Below are 20,487 nucleotides of genomic sequence, written 5' to 3' on the forward strand. Positions count from 1 at the left end.
ACTCCTATTACCCCCCACCCCCGTCCCGATTTTTCACACTTGCTGTCTGGTCACCCTAATCCACAACTAGGTTGGGCATCCCCTAAACTAGCCAATGGGAGATGCTGACAATAGGGGTGTGTCCTTCACTTCTCTCCTCTTATTCAGTTATGCACCTAAATCGAAGGTGCCTATCTCTGCTAGTGATCCACAAACAGGAACCCTTCTCCTACAGTCAGGTGGCTTAGGCACCTAAATAGATTCTTGTGAGAATTAGTTAGGTTTCTGCCTTGCTCTACACACAGAGGAGGTGGAAGTGCTGACCTGATGACTTTTAATCCAGTGGTTAGAGCACCCACCTGGGATGTGGCAGAAACAATTCAGTTGCCCTCTCTAACTGGGAGGATGTGGGGGGGGGGAGGAATTTGAACAGAGGTCTACTAGGAGAATGCTCTAACTATTGAGCTATGGGATATTCTAACACAGGGCTCCCTTAGTCTCTTCTGTTGAAGCTTTTCCACTGTGAATAAATACTCATACTGTGAGATGAGAGTGAGAATGAGAATGATTCTGTAGCCTGGTGATTAGGGCACCTGCCTGATGAGTGGGCGAGCCTGTGTCCAGTCCCCTTTCTGAAATGAATGCTTTTCCCCCACCCCAGGTTTGTGACTCACTCTAGGGCTTTGGCAGGAAGTAGGCATCTGAATGCATATAGTGGGGCAGCATTATGCATACTCAGAGGCAGAAATGTAGGCACCTACGCAGGGCCGGCTCCAGGCACCAGGCAACCAAGCTGGTGCTTGGGGCGGCACCTGGAGGGGGGCGGCGCGGCGCTCGGGCCGCCGGGGAGAGCGGGGACAAAGCCGGGCTCGCCGCCCTCCCCCCGGCGCTCTGGCCGCCCCCGCGCCCTCCCCCCGGCTGCCGGGGGGAGAGCGGCGAGCCCCTGCCGGGGCTCGCCGCCCTGCGCTCTGGCCGCCGGGGGGAGAGCCGAGCCCCCGCCGGGGCTCGCCGCCCTGTCCCCGGCGCTCTGGCCGCCGGGGGGAGAGCCGAGCCCCCAACGGGGCTTGCCGCCCTCTCGCCGCCCTGTCCCCGGCGCTCTGGCCGCCGGGGGGGAGAGCCGAGCCCCCAACGGGGCTCCCCGCCCTCTCGCCGCCCTGCCCCCGGCGCTCTGGCCGCCGGGGGGAGAGCCGAGCCCCCAACGGGGCTTGCCGCCCTCTCGCCGCCCTGCCCCCGGCGCTCTGGCCGCCGGGGGGGAGAGCCGAGCCCCCGCCGGGGCTCACCGCCCTGCCCCCGGCGCTCTGGCCGCCGGGGGGGAGAACCGAGCCCCCAACGGGGCTCCCCGCCCTCTCGCCACCCTCGCCCCGGGGCTCTGGCCGCCGGGGGGGAGAGCCGAGCCCCCGCCGGGGCTCGCCGCCCTCCTCCCAGGGCTCCGGCCGCCCCCCCCCGCGCCTTGCCCCCGGGGGGAGAGCGGAGCCCCCGCCGGGGCTCGTCACCCTCGCCCCGGGGCTCCGGCCGCCCTCCCCCCCCCCGTCCGGAGGCTTTTTTGCCGCCCCCCCCAGGCTCCGCCCCCCCCCGCGGGGGGGGGGGGGCGGCCGGAGGCTTTTTTGCCTGGGGCGGCAAAAAAGCCAGAGCCGGCCCTGCACCTACGGAACCTTTTACTCTAAAAAGTTAGACACTGAGTGAGTTTAAGTGCCTACAGCATTTGGTGGGAGTTTTGTGAATCGCAGTGGAGCCTAAAACTGGGATTTAGGAATCTATACCCCACACTTAAGTGCCTAAGTCTGGGGTCTAAGAGCCTCAGTACCTTTGTAAATCCCACCCTCAGTTATTTGAAGATCACTTTATGTGATGTATCCGTATGCATCCATATAGATGTATATTAAGGATAGTACATAAGAAATTTCTAACATATATCAAGATATTCTGATTGGAGTTTTTCTTGTAAACATTTTGGCCAAGATTTTAAAAAACAGCAGCTTAATTTATATTTAGACACCTTAATAAGTTTACAGGACCTGTTGGATGCACAGTATTTTTTAAATCAGGGCACTTGAGTGCTTAAATATGGATTAAGGAGCCTAAAATTAGCCTCCTATTTTTTTAAAAAAATGGCCTTTTTTACTTTTCATATTATTTGTCAATCTGAATGTGTTAATCTAATTATTTTATAAAAACAAAGGGAAATCTTAATTCTCTTTCAACTTAATCCCAGGATTTGGTGACATCATGAAAACCCACAGAACAAATGTAGAGTTGTTTGTGATGCTGTGTTTTTCTGTTATTCTAGTCAAGAAAATCTAGATGACAAAGGACTATACTAAAGAAATAATGAATATCAGAATTAAAGCCAAATCCGGTTTTCAGTAAACAGCCCAAGTAAATGGATGGGTGCATATTTACATTAAAAAATCATGACTATTATAAAATTCTGTTATAATCACTAGTTCAATCCCCTAATTTTAAACGTGTTGCTTCATATGGTTTCCACACTTACAATTTTTCAGTTTCTGAAGAGATAACAGGAAAGGAATCAACGATCCATTCATCCCACAATGTCTGAAAATTTATCAACAAGCAGGAAGGAAAAGAATGAGGATGAAGTCGCAGCTGGCCTAAATACTGAAGGACTGAACAAAAGCCCTCAAGAGGTTTCTGAAAGTGATGCTAGGAAAGACTCATTACAATCAATAGAAAATCTTGACATGGCTAGTAAATCATCAGCAAGGTCTCTTGAAAAAAAAGATGAACTCATAGTTGGCCTAAATACTGAAGGACTGAATGAAATTCCACATGAAGTTACTGAAGCAGATGCCAGTAAAGACATCTTACAATCATTTGAGAGTTTTCAGATTATTGAAGGATTATCAACAAGTATGTCAAATGAAAAAGAAGATGATGAAAACATAGCTGATTGTAGTGATGATGTAATGATGGAACTCCCCCAAGAAGTTTTTGAAACAGATACCAAAAGAGACAAAATACAATCAGCGGAAAACTTTGAAATAGCTGAAGTATTCTCAACAAGTGTATTACCTGAAAAAAGGAGTGATGAATTCCCAGCTGATCTAAATGCTGAGGGGATGATGGAAATCTCTCAGAAGATCTCTGGAAGAGATGTGGAAAAAGACACATTACACTCACTAGAAAATCTTGAAGTGTTTCAAAAATTATCAACAAGTGTGTTACAGGAAACAGGGGATGATGAAATCACAACTGATCTAAATGCTGAAGAACTAAACCAAATCCCTCAAGAAGTTGTTGAAGGAGATGCTAAAAGAGATCAATTACAATCAGAAGAGAATCCTGAAATAGCTGAAAAGGTATCAACACATATATTGCATGAGGTAAAACATGGGGAATTTATGGTTAAACTAAATGCTAAAGGACTAAGGGAAATCCCTCAAGTAGTTTTTGAAATACAAACTTTAAAATATTTGCATTTAAACAACAATGAAATCAAAACTTTACATAAAAATCTAGGTAATCTGACAAACCTGGAAATACTATCCGTTGAAGGAAATGGATTGATAGCATTGCCCACTGAAATTTCCCTACTTCACAAACTGAGAGTTTTGAACATCAGTCACAACCAGTTATCATGTCTCCCTAAAGAGTTATCAAAGCTTGTAAATATTAAGCAACTTTTTGTAAGTCACAATAACATTGAAGAATTCCCAGCTGCCTTGGAAGGCCTTGAAACCTTGGAAATTTTAGATCTTGCTGTAAATAATTTAAAAACACTGCCAGAAAACATGGTTAGCATGAAAAATTTGAATGTACTCAACCTTGATTCCAATCAGATCTTAATATTCCCAAAGGTCCTCTGCTACCTTCCAAATCTAATCAAACTCAGCATTTCGGGGAACCTGATTCAGAGTTTACCTAAGGACATTAAAGAGCTCAGGAGATTACAAGCACTTTCAATGAATCACAACAAACTTATATTTCTGCCTGTGCAGCTTTTTCAACTGGCAAAACTACAAAAGCTCAGGCTGGATGATAACAAGTTGGAAGTTCTTTCAGACAAAGTTGAGAATTTGCAAGAACTTAGAGTTCTTAGTCTTGCCAACAATTTATTCAGAAACATTTCAGAGAATCTTTGCAATTGTACAATGCTGGAACGTCTTATTCTTCATGGCAATCAGCTAACACAACTTCCTAATAGGATGCACAGACTTAAATGTTTAAGAGAACTTTGCATAAGTAGAAATCAAATGGATAACCTAGATGAACAGATATCACGTATTAAAGACCTCTCCATTATAGAAGCTTCTGGAAATGCATTAACGTGCATTCCTGTTGAAATAAAAAATTGCATGCAGATAATTAAAGTCGACTTGAGCTATAACAAACTTTCTCAGTTTCCAGTTGGATTGTGTGCACTGGTTGCTCTTAAAATCTTAAACCTCAGTGGAAACTATATTTCAGAAATAATAACTGAAATTTCTTTTATTGAAAATTTGGAGCACCTAGAATTAAATAGAAACAAACTGTCCTCTTTTTCTGAACACTTGTGCAGACTTACAAAACTAATTTACTTAGATTTAAGTGAAAATGAAATAAATAGCATTCCAAAAGAGGTATCTAATATGAAGTATCTCCAGGTACTTCTTTTATACCACAACAAATTTGTCTCATTTCCCAGGAAACTGTGTGCTTTAAATAGTTTACAGACACTTGATCTTTCAGAGAATCAAATACAGTGCATTCCCTCAGATATTTGTAATCTGCAAGTGATCAAAGATTTAAATTTGTCAAATAGCCAGTTAGTATCTTTTCCATCTGAAATATGTCATCTTTCATCACTGGAGAAACTCAAGTTGTGCCAAATAAACGGGTTGAAGGTAAGAAAACATTGTTTTCTTTAGGCAAAAAAAATACGTACAAATTGCAGTACTGAAAAATTATTAATAGTAGAATTTCTTCTAAGGGTTTTTGTAATGCACCTACAGTTAGCAAAGAACAGGAACAGTTTGTAAAGGGGCTAAAATGTAACATAAATGTAATTGGCTACTGACTGAAAATATCTTTTGTAACATTTTGGTTATGAATTGATTAAAATATTTTCAGTAATGTAGGTCTGATTCTGACCTCACATTTATGTAACTCGGGAATCACTCAGTTTGTCATTTTGATAAAAACTGAATCAGGTTGATCAGCAATAATCTAAGTATATTCTATTCCAGTTGCACCTGCAGTGAGGACTCAGGGGCCTCCTATTCTGATGAATATTGACAAGCAAAATGACCAATCAGAATTATGCAAATAATCCCACTTCTAGGAATCTTCTGTGTGAAAGGAATAAAACCTTACAATTTCTATTCTGTGTGTTGAAACAGGATTTAGACAACCACAATATTTATCACTGCAGTCTCACTCATTTCAGCACAGATGGTTACACAGGATATTTTACTTATAATAGAGAAAATTGCCTCAGACTTCTAAAGTCTAATTTTCTGGACTGCTTGTTTCTTTTGTGCTAAGGAGCAGAACTAAGAAATTCTCCACTAAAAAAATCTGTCTACTTCCTCTTCAGACTAAAATAGCAGATGAGTGGTTGTCATGGAGAGAAGTTAGCATTGTGACACTCTACCACCAATGGAAATTGAAGCCAACACTGTTATTGTTTCTGAAGCAAGCCCTTCCTTCTCATAACCCAGCACTTATAAATTTAAAGTGTAAGGACACACAATCCTTTGCGGAAAAACTGCTGGAGCTCACTCATAAAAGAATATTGGCTATTTTAATCTCTCTTGTCACCAAAACTTGCTGAATCGGTATTTCAACATCTGGTTTCTTACAGGGCTCTCCTTTCTTTTGTATATATGTATATATGACTTCTATAAGGGTACTACATCCTTCACTTGTAGGGGAATAGACTTGGTGATCTAACAGATCTGTTCTATCTCCAATTAGTATGGTAATCCTATTCACTGTACTTTACTGAGAGCAATTATCCCTGCCAGAGAAAAAAATAAAAAGAAAACTCATTCCATTTTACTGTCCCACAGCTGTAAAAGGAAAAGCATAGAAGAGAATAAATATTTCTTTTCATTCTGACTACAAAACAAAGGAGAGAAAATGTGATTGTTCTTCAGTTTCTTGAAAGAGGGCAAAATCACTTCTTTAGTTACATTTATTAATCAAATAATTAATCAAAAGATTCCCCTCCCCAAGTTCCAACAATGCAGACACTATCCCATAATACAATTGTTATCAGCATTGATAGAAATACTATTTTATTTTATCTAGAGAAAATTCTTCTGCCGATTCTATGCCTATCACCAGGGCCGGCTCCACGCACCAGCAAACGAAGCTGGTACTTGGGGCGGCCAATGGGAAGGGGCGGCACGTCCAGGTCTTCGGCGGCGGGTCCCTCTCGGAGCGAAGGACCCACCACCGAATTGCCGCTGAGGAATGAAGTGGCGCGGTAGAGCAGCTGCCGCCGAAGTGCGTCAAAAAAGCCTGAGCCGGCCCTGCCTATCACCAAAATTCTTATTGGAAAACAAATCATTATCCATCAGAATGGAAGACTATGAGTTTTTATTGGTGGAACTGAGTTACAGAACATCATTTTATAAGTAGGAAAAATTACCTTTTCAGCTTTTTATGCAAGAAAATACTGTCATTTCCTAAATAAATGAGTAAATGTAGCAATTATTTTATCTATTTCCCAGTTAACTAAACTTCCAGAGGAGCTGTCTAAACTGACTTGCCTCAGAGAACTGGATATATCTCACAATGCATTGAAAGAAATTCCAGAAGGCATAGGGGAACTGAAACACTTGGTCAGCTTAACTGCAAATAATAATTACATTAGTCAGCTTCCCAAATCTGTTACATCATTGAGTGATCTACAACAACTTAATCTGAGTGGTACGTATCAGGTGCCCCATCCATTATTGAATGCGAGCATAAAAATATTGAGCCAACGGAGTCTATAAATATATTAATTAAGCAAACAGGTTGAGGGAGAGAGGAAAATACAACTTCCAATTTTTTATGTATGCTGCAGTATCTTTGGTGTCTTCATACTATAGAACCTCTCTCAAGTTTAGCATCACCTAGCATGTCTGTTGCAGGGACCTAACTGTGGAATTGCACACATGATCTGATTTTACTATCATATGAATGTGAGACTATTAAAGGCATGAGACACATGTGAGATGGCAGATATTAAGGATTAATAGTTATTCTAGGTGGCTTCCAGTCAGTTACAGAGTTGATTGTTGTTTTTTTGGTGGAAGGAATTCCTATTATTTTGTGGATAATATTACTTGGTTCCAAACTGAGCTATCTGCCTTTACACTCACAGTATAATATCTTGTGGGGACAAACATTTACTTGAGATTCAACTGTTCTTGCTCACTGAGACCTGTATCCACAAGGCACTTAGCCCTCAGGCTTAGGGGCTTAAATCCCATTTATAGGCACCACTGCGATCCACCAGGCTCCTGTTTGGCTGCCACTTAACCTCATTGGCATATAAGTTTTTGCAATAAAAGTTTCCTAGGTGCCTATGTTTCTGCCTCTGGGCATACATATTCCTGCCCTATTTTGGCATCTGGAACACCTATCTGTCATCTAAGCCCCCAGGGCAACCCATGATTTGGGGGAAGATAGGCTATCCCCTGCCTAAGTCATGTGCAGGGCCTTAGCTAGTAAGCATGCTCAGAGGCCACTAGATCTACACAAAACACGTGTGTGTGTGTGTGTGTGTGTGTGTGTGTGTGTGTGTGTGTGTGTGTGTGTGTGTGTGTGTGTGTGTGTGTGTGTGTGTGTGAGAGAGAGAGAGAGAGAGAGAGAGAGAGACTGAGAGAGAGGACACCACCAGTTCTGCTCTGACTAACTCAGGCTTTATAGATCACAGTGCTGTTTCTGTGGTTTTCTAGACAACTAAAAGTTCAGTGTCACAATGCCTACGTCCCTTTGTGGATTCAGGCCTAAGTTTCTGGAAGCACTTAGGACTATCAGAGCTAAAGTCTATTAATAGGACCTATTCTTGGTTGTTTGGGAAGCACTGGTTCTGTTGTTGGTAGAGAGTCTCAGCATCTCCCTTGGGGGCAAGTGCTAGTAGATGCTATTTTAAGGTCTCATCTCAAGAAATCATCTTTTGATGTTGACAGTCTCACTAACTATTGACCTGCCCACAGTCTTCCCTTCATAGAAACATTGACTGAGATGGTAATGTGGCAATGATGGTGGTCACTGGAGTCCTCCGATTTCCTTGTCTCCAGTCAATCGAGTTCTAAGCTTGGGTCTGAGACAGAAACTCTGATGCTGGTGATCTCCTAATAGTAGATGAGGAGTGTCCATCCTGAATCTTTTAGATCTACCTGCTGCCTTTGATATGATTGCCAAGAGGTGTTGTTGACACAACTCTAGTTCCTAGCAAGATTATATATATTAACTCTTAAGTGTCTCTGCTTTTTTTTTTTTTTTTTTTTTTTTTTTTAAGAGGACCCCGAGGGTAGTTTGGGACAAATTGCTTATTTGCTTCCAGGTTGGTCTCATTTGTGGTACAACAGGATTTACTCTGTCAGCCCTCCTGTACAACTTGTATTTCAGGTCATTATTAGGGTTATTTAGGAGACCTGGTCTACACTGGTTTCAGAATACTGATGATACCCAGCTCTACATCTCCATCATTTCTGAGCCTCAAACAGTTTCTGTATAGATTGGATGAGGATAATTCCAGACAAAATTTAAGTAATTGTCAATAGGTTATGGGGAAGCAAAGAAAAGAAGTACTTTAGTGCTGCTATTTATAACAGAGTTTCACAATATGGTGCTTGCTCAGTTAACAGCTGTGGACAAAATCAGTTCTTTCCATTTGCACCTGGTGAGATGACTGTGACCATCTAATTTGGTTTTGGGCTTTCACTAAATTTTCCATACGTTTGTCACCTAAAGACCAGGCTACTGTAATGTGCTCTGTGGTACATATTAAGACAATGGGGAAGCTGAAGCTAATGAAGATTGGCTGCACAAATGTAAGTAGAATTTAATCCCATGAATAAGTTGCACCTATGCCATGTACTAGACATCTATTGGTTTCTGAATGGGTGTTCCTTTTAACTTATAAAGTAGGGCTGTCGATTAATCACAGTTAACTCACGCGATTAACTCAAAAAATTAATTGCAATTAAAAAATGAATCATGATTAATCACAGTTTTAATTGCACTGTTAAACAATAGAATACCAATTGAAATTTATTAAATATTTTGGATGTTTTTCTACATTTTCATATATATTGTATTCTGTGTTATAATTGAAATCAAAGTATATTTTTATTACAAATATTTGCACTGTAAAAATGATAAAAGAAATAGTATTTTTCAATTCACCTCATACAAGTACTTTAGTGCAATCTTTTTGTCCTGAAAGTATAACTTACAAACGTAGATTTTTTTTTGTTACATAACTGCACTCAAAAACAAAACAATGTAAAACTTCAGAGCCTACAAGTCCACTCAGTCCTACTTCTTGTTCAGCCAATCGCTAAGACAAACAAGTTTGTTTACATTTACAGGAGATAATGCTGCACTCTTCTTATTTACAATGTCACCAGAAAGTGAGAACAGGCATTTGCATGGCACTTTTGTAGGCGGCATTGCAAGGTATTTATGTTAAAAGGTTTTAATGCTGGTTAAAAAAAAATTGCGTTAATTAAATTTGTGACTGAACTCCTTGGGGAAGAATTGTATGTCTCCTGCTCTGTTTTACCTGCATTCTGCCATATATTTTGTGTTATAGCAGTCTCGGATGATGACTGAGCACACGTTGTTCCTTTTTAAGAACACTTTCACTGCAGATTTGACAAAACACAACGAAGATACCAATGTGAGATTTCTAAAGATAACTACAGCACTTGACCCAAGGTTTAAGAATCTGAAGTGCCATCCAAAATCTGAGAGGGACAAAGTGTGGAGCATGCTTTCAGAAGTCTTAAAAGAGCAACAATCTGATGCGGAAACTACAGAAGCTGAACCACCAAAAAAGAAAATCAACCTTCTGCTGGTGGCATCTGACTCAGATTATGAAAATGAATATGGGTTGGTCCGCTCTGCTTTGGATCATTATCGAGCAGAACCTGTCATCAGCATGGATGCATATCTTCTGTAATGGTGGTTGAAGCATGAAGGGACATATGAATCTTTAGTGCATCTGGCACATAAATATCTTGCAACCCCGGCTACAACAGTGCCATGCGAATGACTGTTCTCACTTTCAGGTGACATTGTAAACAAGAAGCGGGCAGCATTATCTCCAGCAAATTGTAACCAAACTTGTTTGTTTGAGCGATTGGCTGAAGTAGGACTGAGCGGACTTGTAGGCGCTAAAGTTTTACATTGTTTTATTTTTTAATGCAGTTTTTTTGTACATAATTCTACATTTGTAAGTTCAACTTTCACAATAAAGAGATTGCACTAGAGTTCTTGTATTAGGTGAATTGAAAAATACAATTTGTTTTGTTTTTTACAGTGCAAATATTTGTAATAAAAAATAAATATAAAGTGAGTACTGTACACTTTGTATTCTGTGTTGTAATTGAAATCAATATATTTGAAAATGTAGAAAACATCCAAAAATATTTAAATAAATTGTATTATTAACAGTGCGATTAATCACAATTAATTTTTTTATTGCGCGATTAATTTTTTTTAATTGCTTGACAGCTCTACTTATTTTCAAATTGTATTTTTAATTATATCTATAAAATAACTTAAAATGTGGTTCCAAGTGTGATACCAATAGAAATGATGGAGTCAAATGTTATTGAGTCAGGTACATGATTGTGATTGGTAAACATAAATGTCAAAATAATTAGAAAAATAAAATCACATTCTTAATAAAAGAAAGATTAATCACCTATGTTAAAATTAAGTAAATATGTTTTTAGTGGAGTGAAAAACAGTTGACTAAAATAGAATAGATAATGGCAGTAACACAGAGTGTGTCTGTTAGAGAAAGTAAGAAGATTTTATTATATTTTTTTATCGCAACTAATGTACACAGTATCAAGCTCGTGTTTGTGATAGCTGTGTTAAGGCTCCAAAACTGATACCTCAAGGCTTGGGATTGGGAAAATCTTGCTGTATTATCTCCTGATTGTTCTAAATTTACATATAAACTTAAAATGTGACTTTAATTGGTGTTTATATATTTTTTTTTCTTTCTTTACATACTAATTAAATACAGTGCTTCTCTCAGCTAATTTCTAAGTCGTTATCTGCACAAAAACTCGCGTTTTCAGGTGCCTAAGTAGTCCCTGGAATTACAGTTAAAGTTGCCGCCACCCAAATCTGAAATGGCACCCCTGCTTCTCCCTGCCTGGTTCACATCCCCAGCGTGCGGCTGCCTGCTGCAGCTGCACATGCTCGGGACAAGGCTGACAACACTTAGGTTTGCAAACTGGCTGGGGCCCAGGAGCTGCACAGACCCAGCATCCATCCCCCTTCCAGCCCACTGCCTCCTCCAGGTGCCACTAAGGATGGAGGACAGAGCACGAGGAGTCTGGGTAACGCTTCCTACAGTACCTGTGTTCATTTAACCCTCTCTTGCTCTCTAGCACTGAGGCCCCATGCTCCAGATTGACAACAATGTGATTTTTTGTATTATGACTGAGTTCTTCAAATCTTCCAAATATCTACTTTGCCATGTGCAAATGGCTAAATTTAAAATATAATACAGTATATTCTCTGATTTAAAGTAATTAGCTATTAGTATTAGCTAACCAGTATTTTTTCCAGATGCTTGCATTTATTATTATTATTATTGTTATTAGTATGATTATGTATTGGCTTCGGTTTTTTTCTATTGATTTTCTGTGAATAAATGTTGCACCAGTGAGCTGCCATAGATGAAGTTTAAAACCATCTGTCTGTATATATTTTTATTCTCCTTTTGAGGATAACATAGTTAAAACACACATTTAAGTGCATATTGTTAAAAAAATAAGCTCACAAATACCTTTTAACGAGGTATTTATGTGCCTGATATGCTAAACATTCGCATGCCCCTTCATGCTCAGTCTCTTCTGTTGAAGCGGTTCTGCTGTGGATAAATTACAGACAGGGCCGGCTCCAGGATTTTTGCCGCCCCAAGCAGCAAAAAGAAAAAAAGTGGGGGGAAAAAAAAAAAAAAAAGCCGCGATCGCGATCTGTTCTACCGCCACCGCTTCAGTCTTCGGCGGCAATTCGGCGGCGGGTCCTTCGCTCCCAGAGGGAGTGAGGGACCCGCCGCCAAATTGCTGCAGAAGAGCCGGACATGCCGCCCCTCTCCGTTGGCCGCCCCAAGCACCTGCTTGCTGGGCTGGTGCCTGGAGCCGGCCCTGATTACAGAAGAGTGATTGGAACAGGGGGACTGGAACTAGGGGGTCTCCCACCTCTCAGGAGGGTAGTCTGACCACTGAATTACAGAGTGTCTATCTCACTTGCTCTCTCTAACCCAATGACGCTTCAAGTATTTATCCACAGTAGAACAGTCACTGGGACAGAGGGAGAGAGAATGACTCTAGTTCAGTTGTTAAAACGCCCCCTAATCCTGGGCTAAAATTTTTAAGGTGGGCACCACCACCTCCTCTGGCTGGATTTTGAATGGGCCTAGATCTGGTAAGTGTGCTCAGAGGGTGCCTAACAGATAGGGTTGCCAGGCGTCTGATTTTCGACTGGAATGCTTGGTTGAAAAAAGTCCGGTTGGCGGTGCAGCGGGAGCCCGGGGCTAAGGCAGGCTCCCTGCCTGCCCTAGCTCCGCACGGCTCCTGGAAGCAGCTGCCAGGTCCCTGCAGCCCTTAGGCACTGGGGTTTCTGCAGCTCCCATTGGCCAGGAACTGCGACCAATGGGAGCTGCGGGGGGTGGTGCCTGCGGGTGCGAAAGCAGCATGCACCGCGCAGAGCCGCCTCACCATTCATGCGCCTAGAGGCTGCAAGGACCTGGCGGTCACTTCCTCTGAGCTGCAGTAAGTGCCGCCGGGACCCCGCACCCCAACCCCCTGCCAGTAGTCCCCTCTCACACGCCAAGCCCCTCATCCCCTTCATAGTTCAGTGCTTTATAACAACAACAGATATTCAAAATTTGTGAATTGGTAATTGTTTTAAGGAAAATTTAATCCGTAATTTTCTTTAGTGTAGAGCATATATATAAATAGACATTTTGTCTTAAAATCAGATGACAGTCCAGCTGAAAGTTACGTTCTATTGAAGCCAAACTCTAGTGCTCTACCACTTTTGAAATATTTTATTTCGACAATTCTGAAAGGGTATAGAATATGTTTTTATATATAAGTTTACTTTTATATGCTTGAGGGGAAACCTACTCCCAATTAATTTTTCTGTTGAACATAAAACCTCAAAAATCTCAGCCACCTGCAGTGTGCTGTAGTTGGGATTGTAAAGGAATATGGCAGTTTGCTTTGAAGTTCTCTCCCCCAGTGTCCCAATTGAGTGAAGGTTGTGCATCTCTTCCTGCTCATCCACTGTGCTTTACAGTCAGCTGGGCTGCTTAGAAGTCCTGATTTGGAAGTTATTTAAATGTTCCCTGATTAGCATTATGTAAATGATTTTCCTTTTACTTACACCAGTGTAACTCAGGAGTAATCAATTCAGAATTTCTTTCTCTTTCGTTACTCTGATCATGTTAGTCTTCTCTTCAAGTCTCTTTGCTGGCATTCCCTACCCTTCTGCACTGAGTTCAAGTTTCTTCTCACCCTCAAGGCCCTGCTCAACTTCTCTCCTATTTACTTTTCTGCTTTCATTATTGTTCCCCTCTATTCCTCATTTCCCAAGCCTCCTATCTCTTTCTCTGCTAATCCTGATTTCTTTGTATTATTCACTCTTGTCTTCACTCCTCTTCTTCCATTGGAGCAGTCTCCTTTTTCTTGTGCCTCTACTAATTGGATCTCCATCTCTTCCTTCAATGTTTCCTGAAGACACACTTCCTCCATAAGTTCTAACAATGACTTCTGTAAGATTCCAACTCTATTTCAAACTTTTACAAGCACCTGATCTATTATTTGTGTCTGGACCTTTCTAATTTATACCTGCATTATGAACTTGATCCAAAGCCTATTAAAGTCAATGGAAAGATTCCCTATATTGCAAAGATCTTGAGGCAGGGACTCTGTGCACGGCTGAACTTATTATCAGAATTAACAAATAATTTTAAAGGAATTTCATTGCTTTGTTACTCATGTACTGAAACTCTTTAGATTAATAGAATACAAATATAATTAACTATTTGTATTTTGTCAGGAAATCAGTTAATATGTTTGCCAAGTGGGCTCCAACATCTTCAGTCACTGAAGGATATAAATTTTGATGGAAATCCTCTGATCAGACCTCCACAGGAAGTCTGTAAAGGAAAACAACTATATACCATTGTATGCTACCTGGAGAGTGCTGATGAAAGAGATGGTATGTTAAGAACAAGTATATTATAATGCAGTATCCTGCAAAACATGCTGTTTAAGTGTTAAAGACAGCCTACTGTAGCAGGTATTAGAAATCCAGTGTTTTGCTAATTTAAGAAGTCAGGTTTCGTATTTGTCATGTTTTCCCTTGCCTCCCCATCCTAATGCTTATAGTTAGTGGTAACAGCATTTAATTATAATCTACAGTCTACCTAATTTTGTAGGGATCAAATAATGTTAATGTCAGATGGCGTGTCTGCTGGATTGCACCCCCTTCTGGCCAAGCATATCACTGTAGGCACCCCCTGCCTCGGTTTCCCCTAATTCACCATCAATATGTTCAATGAGGCTTCTGAGGAGTCTAGTTTATTAACTAAGGTCCAACAAGAATACAAATAACCCTTCATCCCAGCATCTGAGATGGGAGAGAGAGTCAGTCTTAGTTTATCTGCTCCCACCTGAATCCACTTCTCCTCTCCATCCAGGCCCTTAACCATCGGGGTTCTCGTGGCTCAAGTACCTTCCCTGGAATCAGGCCTCTTACTGCTACCTGGGAAGACTCCTTCCCTGGAGCCAGGAGTCCACAGAGATCTGTCAACTGCACGTATTCTCCAAGGCAGCATGTAATTCTTGATGGGATGTGCTTCCTGCCACTGTTTGAGACCCATTCACTGAGACCAGGGATTCCTGGAGGCCTGCAAACTTTAGCTCTTTCCTTAGGAATCTCCTCTCTCTAGGAACACACCTTGTACCTTTTCCGATGAGCTCTCCCACAAGTTCCATGTCCCTAGGAGCACACGTTCTGGGCTCTTTGGCCCAGATCCACAAAAGGACTTAGGTGCTGCAATCCTCAGCATTACAACGCCTAACTTTTAGGCCCCTAAAAGTCACAGGAACAAAACTTCAATCCACAAAGCCTGAGTTAGACATCTTGGTTGCCTTGGAATGGGATCTGCAAAAGCCAGCATGCTATGCAGGGAGCTGCCTAAGCTAGCCAGTAGGAGCTGCTGATGACAGGGGTATGTCCTAAGCCCTCCTTCCCCCCTTGGAGACAGATGCCTAATTCCAGGCTGCAGGGAGATGTCTATCTCTGCTTAGTGATCCATGAATGGGAACCAGCCGCCTGGAGTCAGGCAGTTGAGGTGCCTAAGGCATTTCTTGTGGGAATAAGTTAAGTGCCTGCCTCACTCCATAGAAAATGGCTGGAGGAGGAGAAAATAGTGGTGATGCCTAACTGATAACTTTTAGCCCAGTGGTTAGAGCACTCACCTATGCTGTGGGAGACCCAGGTTAAATGTCAGATGTGGAGAAAGGATTTGAACAGGGGTCTCCTACCTCACACTAGGTGCTCTAACCACTGATCTATGGAATATTCTGATGCAGCTGAGCCCAGGTAATCCCTTTCAGGCTTATTAGGTAATTAACTGCCAACCAGCCACCTAGGTAACTAATTATGTCCAGTCTGGGTTGGCTTATTCGCCTTTACAGAAGTCTGTCACACATAGCCTGGGCTCTGGCTCTCTGTAATGGGCCAGCCCCCCGTGACAGGTATCAAGTTTATAAGGTTTTTAAGGAGTCTTGTTGTGTTAGAGTCTTGGGGCACGTCTTCACTACCCGCCGGATCGGCGGGTAGCAATCGGTCTATCGGGGATCGACTTATCGCGTCTAGTGAAGACGCGATAAAATCGATCCCTGATCGCTCTGCCATCGACTCCGGAAATCCACCGCGGCAAGAGGTGGCAGCGGAGTCGACGGCGGCGCGGCAGCGGTCGACTTGCCGCCGTCCTCACAGCCAGGTAAGTCGACCTAAAATACGCCACTTCAGCTACGCTATTCACGTAGCTGAAGTTGCGTATCTTAGGTCGACCCCCCGCTGTAGTGTAGACCTAGCTGCATACAGTTATTCTTAATACTAAGTAACAAAAACATGGTTAAAGGGGAGTTAAGTCTGCTTAGCTGTGCCTAGTATCCTTCCAAAGGAGAAGCTGACAGTCAAAACCAGAAACCTGGATCCAGGAAATACACTGAAACGAAAACATAGAAAACCAGGAAATGCAGAGTTAGCATCATTATGCCCCTTTCCCCCACTAACTCTCACCCTCTGGAGATAGCAATAGGCACTAGGAATGAAGTACACCTCTACCTCGATATAACGCTGTCCTCGGGAGCCAAAAAATCTTACTGTGTTATAGGTGAAACTGCGTTATATTGAACTTGGTTTGATCCACTGGAGTGCGCAGCCCCGCCACCCTGGAGCGCTGCTTTACCGCGTTATATCCGAATTCGTGTTATATCGGGTCGCGTTATATCGGGGTAGAGATGTAGTACCTCACCCTTCCCTAACACTACCTGCCATTTTCTCTGCCCCCCTACAACTCCAAATCCACACACCTGTTCATACTCTCCCACAGGCCCTTACTGTGCTCTGTGCAACACCACTGGTCCAGGGAGCAGTAGTGGCAGGTTAACAGATATCCTGGATAATAAGACTAAGTGAAGGGTATGGCAATGTGATCCCCCATATATGGACACCTTGGGGCAGAAATCAGAGGAGTTTAAATACTTAAAACTTCTTTAGAGTTTCCCCAACAATTCTCTTCTTCACCTTACTCGGTTAACCACCAAATATGTTAGAGAGTGGCATGACACAATTCTGCCTGAGTGACCCTATATGGTGGTGATCAAAGGGGGCAGTGTTAAGATTTTGTGGTGTAGGAATCATAACTTAACTCTGCATTTCCTGATTTTCTAATGTATGTGTTTTATTTGGTTGAATGTATTTCCTGGATCTCACAAGTTTCTGGCTGCTAATTTCCACACTGTGGAAGGGTACTAGGCAAATCTAGGTAGCCTTACCTCCTCTTCAGCAAAGTTTTTGATAGTGGGTTCCGTTGCTTTTTGACAGGTTTCAGAGTGGTAGCCATGTTAGTCTGTATCAGCAAAAACAACGAGGAATCCTTGTGGCACCTTAGAGACTAACAAATTTATTTGGGCATAAGCTTTCGTGGGCTAAAACCCACTTCATCAGATGCATTGAGTGGAAAAGACAGAGGCAGATATAAATACACAGCACATGAAAAGATGGGAGTTGCCTTACCAAGTGGGGGGGTCAGTGCTAACGAGCCAATTCAATTAAGGTGGAAGTGGGCTATTCTTAACAGTTGACAAGAAGGGGTGAATATCTAGGGAAGAAAAATCACTTTTGCAGTGCTAATGAGGCCAATGTAATCAAGGTGGCTCATTTCAAACAGTTGACAAGAAGGTATGAGTATTAGCAGGGGAAAATTAGTTTTTGTAGTGACCCATCCACTCCCAGGTCTTTATTCAGGCCTAATTTGATGGTGTCCAGTTTGCAAATTAATTCCAGTTCTGCAGTTTGTCATTGGAGTCTGTTTCTGAAGTTTTTTTGTTGAAGAATTGCCACTTTTAAGTCTGTTATTGAGTGTCCAGGGAGATTGGACTGGTTTTTTAAATGTTATAATTCTTGATGTCAGATTTGTGTCCATTTATTCTTTTGCGTGGAGATTGTCCAGTTTGGCCAATGTACATAGCAGAGGGGCATTGCTGGCACATATCACATTGGTAGATGTGCAGGTGAACGAGCCCCTGATGGTGTGGCTGATGTGGTTAGGATGGGACACCATCATAGGACCTAACCACAGCTTCAGCAGCCTCCCTCCCAGCTTCAGCTTCAGCAGCTCAAAAGGCAGAGAGCCTCTCTGCCTCCTCCCAGAAGTGGGAAGGGATTCCCATTTTTTGGCCAGCTCCAATTTTAAGAAATGTATCTATCAGCTGGAGACATCACCAAGAAGGATGGGGAGAAATAGCCAGAGCTTTAGAGCCATCCGTAAAGTCCATACCCCACACTGGATGCACTCTTTGTCCCCAGGAGTGAGTGATAGGGAATTCCAAAGCTCTTTCCCCGAAGTAGGGAGAAAGGGGAGCTGCCCAGTTCATCTCAATGGCGTGTTCTCCTTCCCTGTTGGTGTCAATCCTGCATGTCTGTGCTATGCATGAAGCATGGCTATTCTTGGGCTTGGGGTCTTCACTACTGGGGTAAGTCAACCTAAGTTACGCCACTCCAGCTACGTGAATAACAGCTGGAGTCAATGTAGTTTAGGTCGACTTACCTCCGTGTCTTCACTGTGCTGCGTCAATGGGAGACGCTCTCCAGTCAACTTATCTTACTCTTCTCAGAGAGGTGGAGTACCAGGGTCAACTGGAGAGCGCTCTGCCATTGATTTAGTGGATCTTCACTAGCCCCGCTAAATCGATCCCTGCTGTATCGACTGCAGCAGCATCGATCTCCCTGTAGTGAAGATAAGATACTTATCCTAGTCTCAGCATTGTTGGTCTCTGCCTGTACCAAATCTGCCTATTCTGCGTTCCTCATCCCTGTGCATGTACTGTATATTTTTGACATGTACTGAGCCATCATTTTTAAAACAAGTCATTTTGCTGAGGCTGTATCTTGGGAATCCCTTAACAAAATGACCAAAAATTTGCATCTCAGACTACTATGCACCCGGAAGTGGCATACCTACTTTCAAGCTAATCTGACGATACATATGGATTTCAGAGCACATTGAATTAGTACATAAATGATGTGTTTAGGTGTGTGAACTGCTTCATTCATCCCCGTGACTTTTTCCCAACTCAGTGAGAAAGCCTCATGGCCATAAATACAGCCTGAAACAATTGAGATGCATGAACTTACCCATTCATCTCACTGGTGTGTTTTGTTCTACAGTTTCACCAGTGTACCAGTAATATGAACCCCCCCTGTTTTTTCTCAACTCCCTACATGACTCCATGTCCTAGTTCTGTGAGTCTCTGGTCATTTGCTGTGTCAGACACATCTCAGCTCCCTGCCCTGATCTGAGTGCTGTGTGTGTGTTTTCCCTTTCCTCCTCCTGCCAGTTGTCAGCTCCCTGCTACAGTCACAATACTGTCTGTCTGTGCCGTACCAAGAACCTGCCAGTTTTCAGTCCTGCACTCTCTCGCTGCTGCATGTCTTTGCAATAACCAGAGTCTTGTAACAGATAAGCGGCATCCACAACTGAAAAAAAGATTAATAGCTGTACAAATGGTGAATGTTAGATACATTATATTAGTTTCATTTGATAAAGCATAACACTTGTAATATGTTTATATTCAGGGAAAATTTTGCAGAAGATATTTAAGATAATTTCTGGGAACGTTTCCTTTGAAAATTTTGAATTTTTCTGCCAGAAACTGCAATTTAATAATGCTGAAATTAAATCTCTTGAAAATAACAGGTTAGTTACAAATAACTTACAAAATAGTCTTATTCTTAGTATAATTTAGTTTGTTACTGTTTTTATGTCATGTAATAAACAATTGTGATAGTGATATAATCAAATATGTTATATACATATACTATCAAAATATTGTATATAGCATATGCATCTATTTAAGCCTTTGACTTTCTCAAACATCTTCTCAGTAGCATTTTTATTTTTTCTGTTTAGGTCTCTTGTATTGGAAGAGAAAATCCTCCAGGCACTGGAGAGCTGGAAGAGTGAAAACCAAGCTCTAACTCCTGCTGAAATGATAGATCAGTTGATCAGAGTATTAACAATGACAGGCATGCATTACCTGACCAACAAAGTGAAAGCTTTAAAACTCTATACACAGTCAGTAAAATTCTAAATAGCTGATTGTGAACAAGATGAAAGCTTGTGATATAATTATCTGTTTCTGAAAATATCATCATTCTGAATGTACCGTAAATTGAGAGACTGAATGGTTAGTTTCTTATTAGAAGTTGGTTTGTAATTCTGTATGTCTTTTCAAAATGTCTTGAGTCCAAAAACTCCCCCCACAAACACTCAAACCTTCAATGCCTTTTTTTCTTGATTTCTGGAGTGGGAAAGAAGCATTTTTTAATAAGCTAAAATACATTATCTGCTTACAGTGCATGTAAGATATGAAATCAAGAAAGTAATTATTTTTTACCTAAAACTGCTGAATCTTTATTATTGTGATATCTCCCACATTTAAATTCTTGAATAATTATATACTTTTCAAATTCTTTGTTCGCCATTTTAATAGGTTATTTAGGACAAACTTTAGA

The 20,487-nt window shown here is 41.9% G+C and overlaps 1 protein-coding gene across 1 annotated transcript; it reads left to right on the top strand.

The window, feature by feature from the left end:
• Positions 1-2,531: 2,531 nt before the first annotated feature.
• On the top strand, positions 2,532-20,063 carry LRRD1 (leucine rich repeats and death domain containing 1). Its single transcript, XM_065398461.1, has 5 exons — positions 2,532-4,823; positions 6,657-6,855; positions 14,233-14,394; positions 19,549-19,669; positions 19,883-20,063. The coding sequence occupies exons 1-5, from the start codon at positions 2,532-2,534 to the stop codon at positions 20,061-20,063; spliced, it is 2,955 nt and encodes a 984-aa protein (XP_065254533.1).
• Positions 20,064-20,487: the final 424 nt, after the last annotated feature.

Source organism: Emys orbicularis, chromosome 2, assembly GCF_028017835.1.
Source record: "Emys orbicularis isolate rEmyOrb1 chromosome 2, rEmyOrb1.hap1, whole genome shotgun sequence".
NCBI classification, from domain to species: Eukaryota; Metazoa; Chordata; order Testudines; family Emydidae; genus Emys; species Emys orbicularis.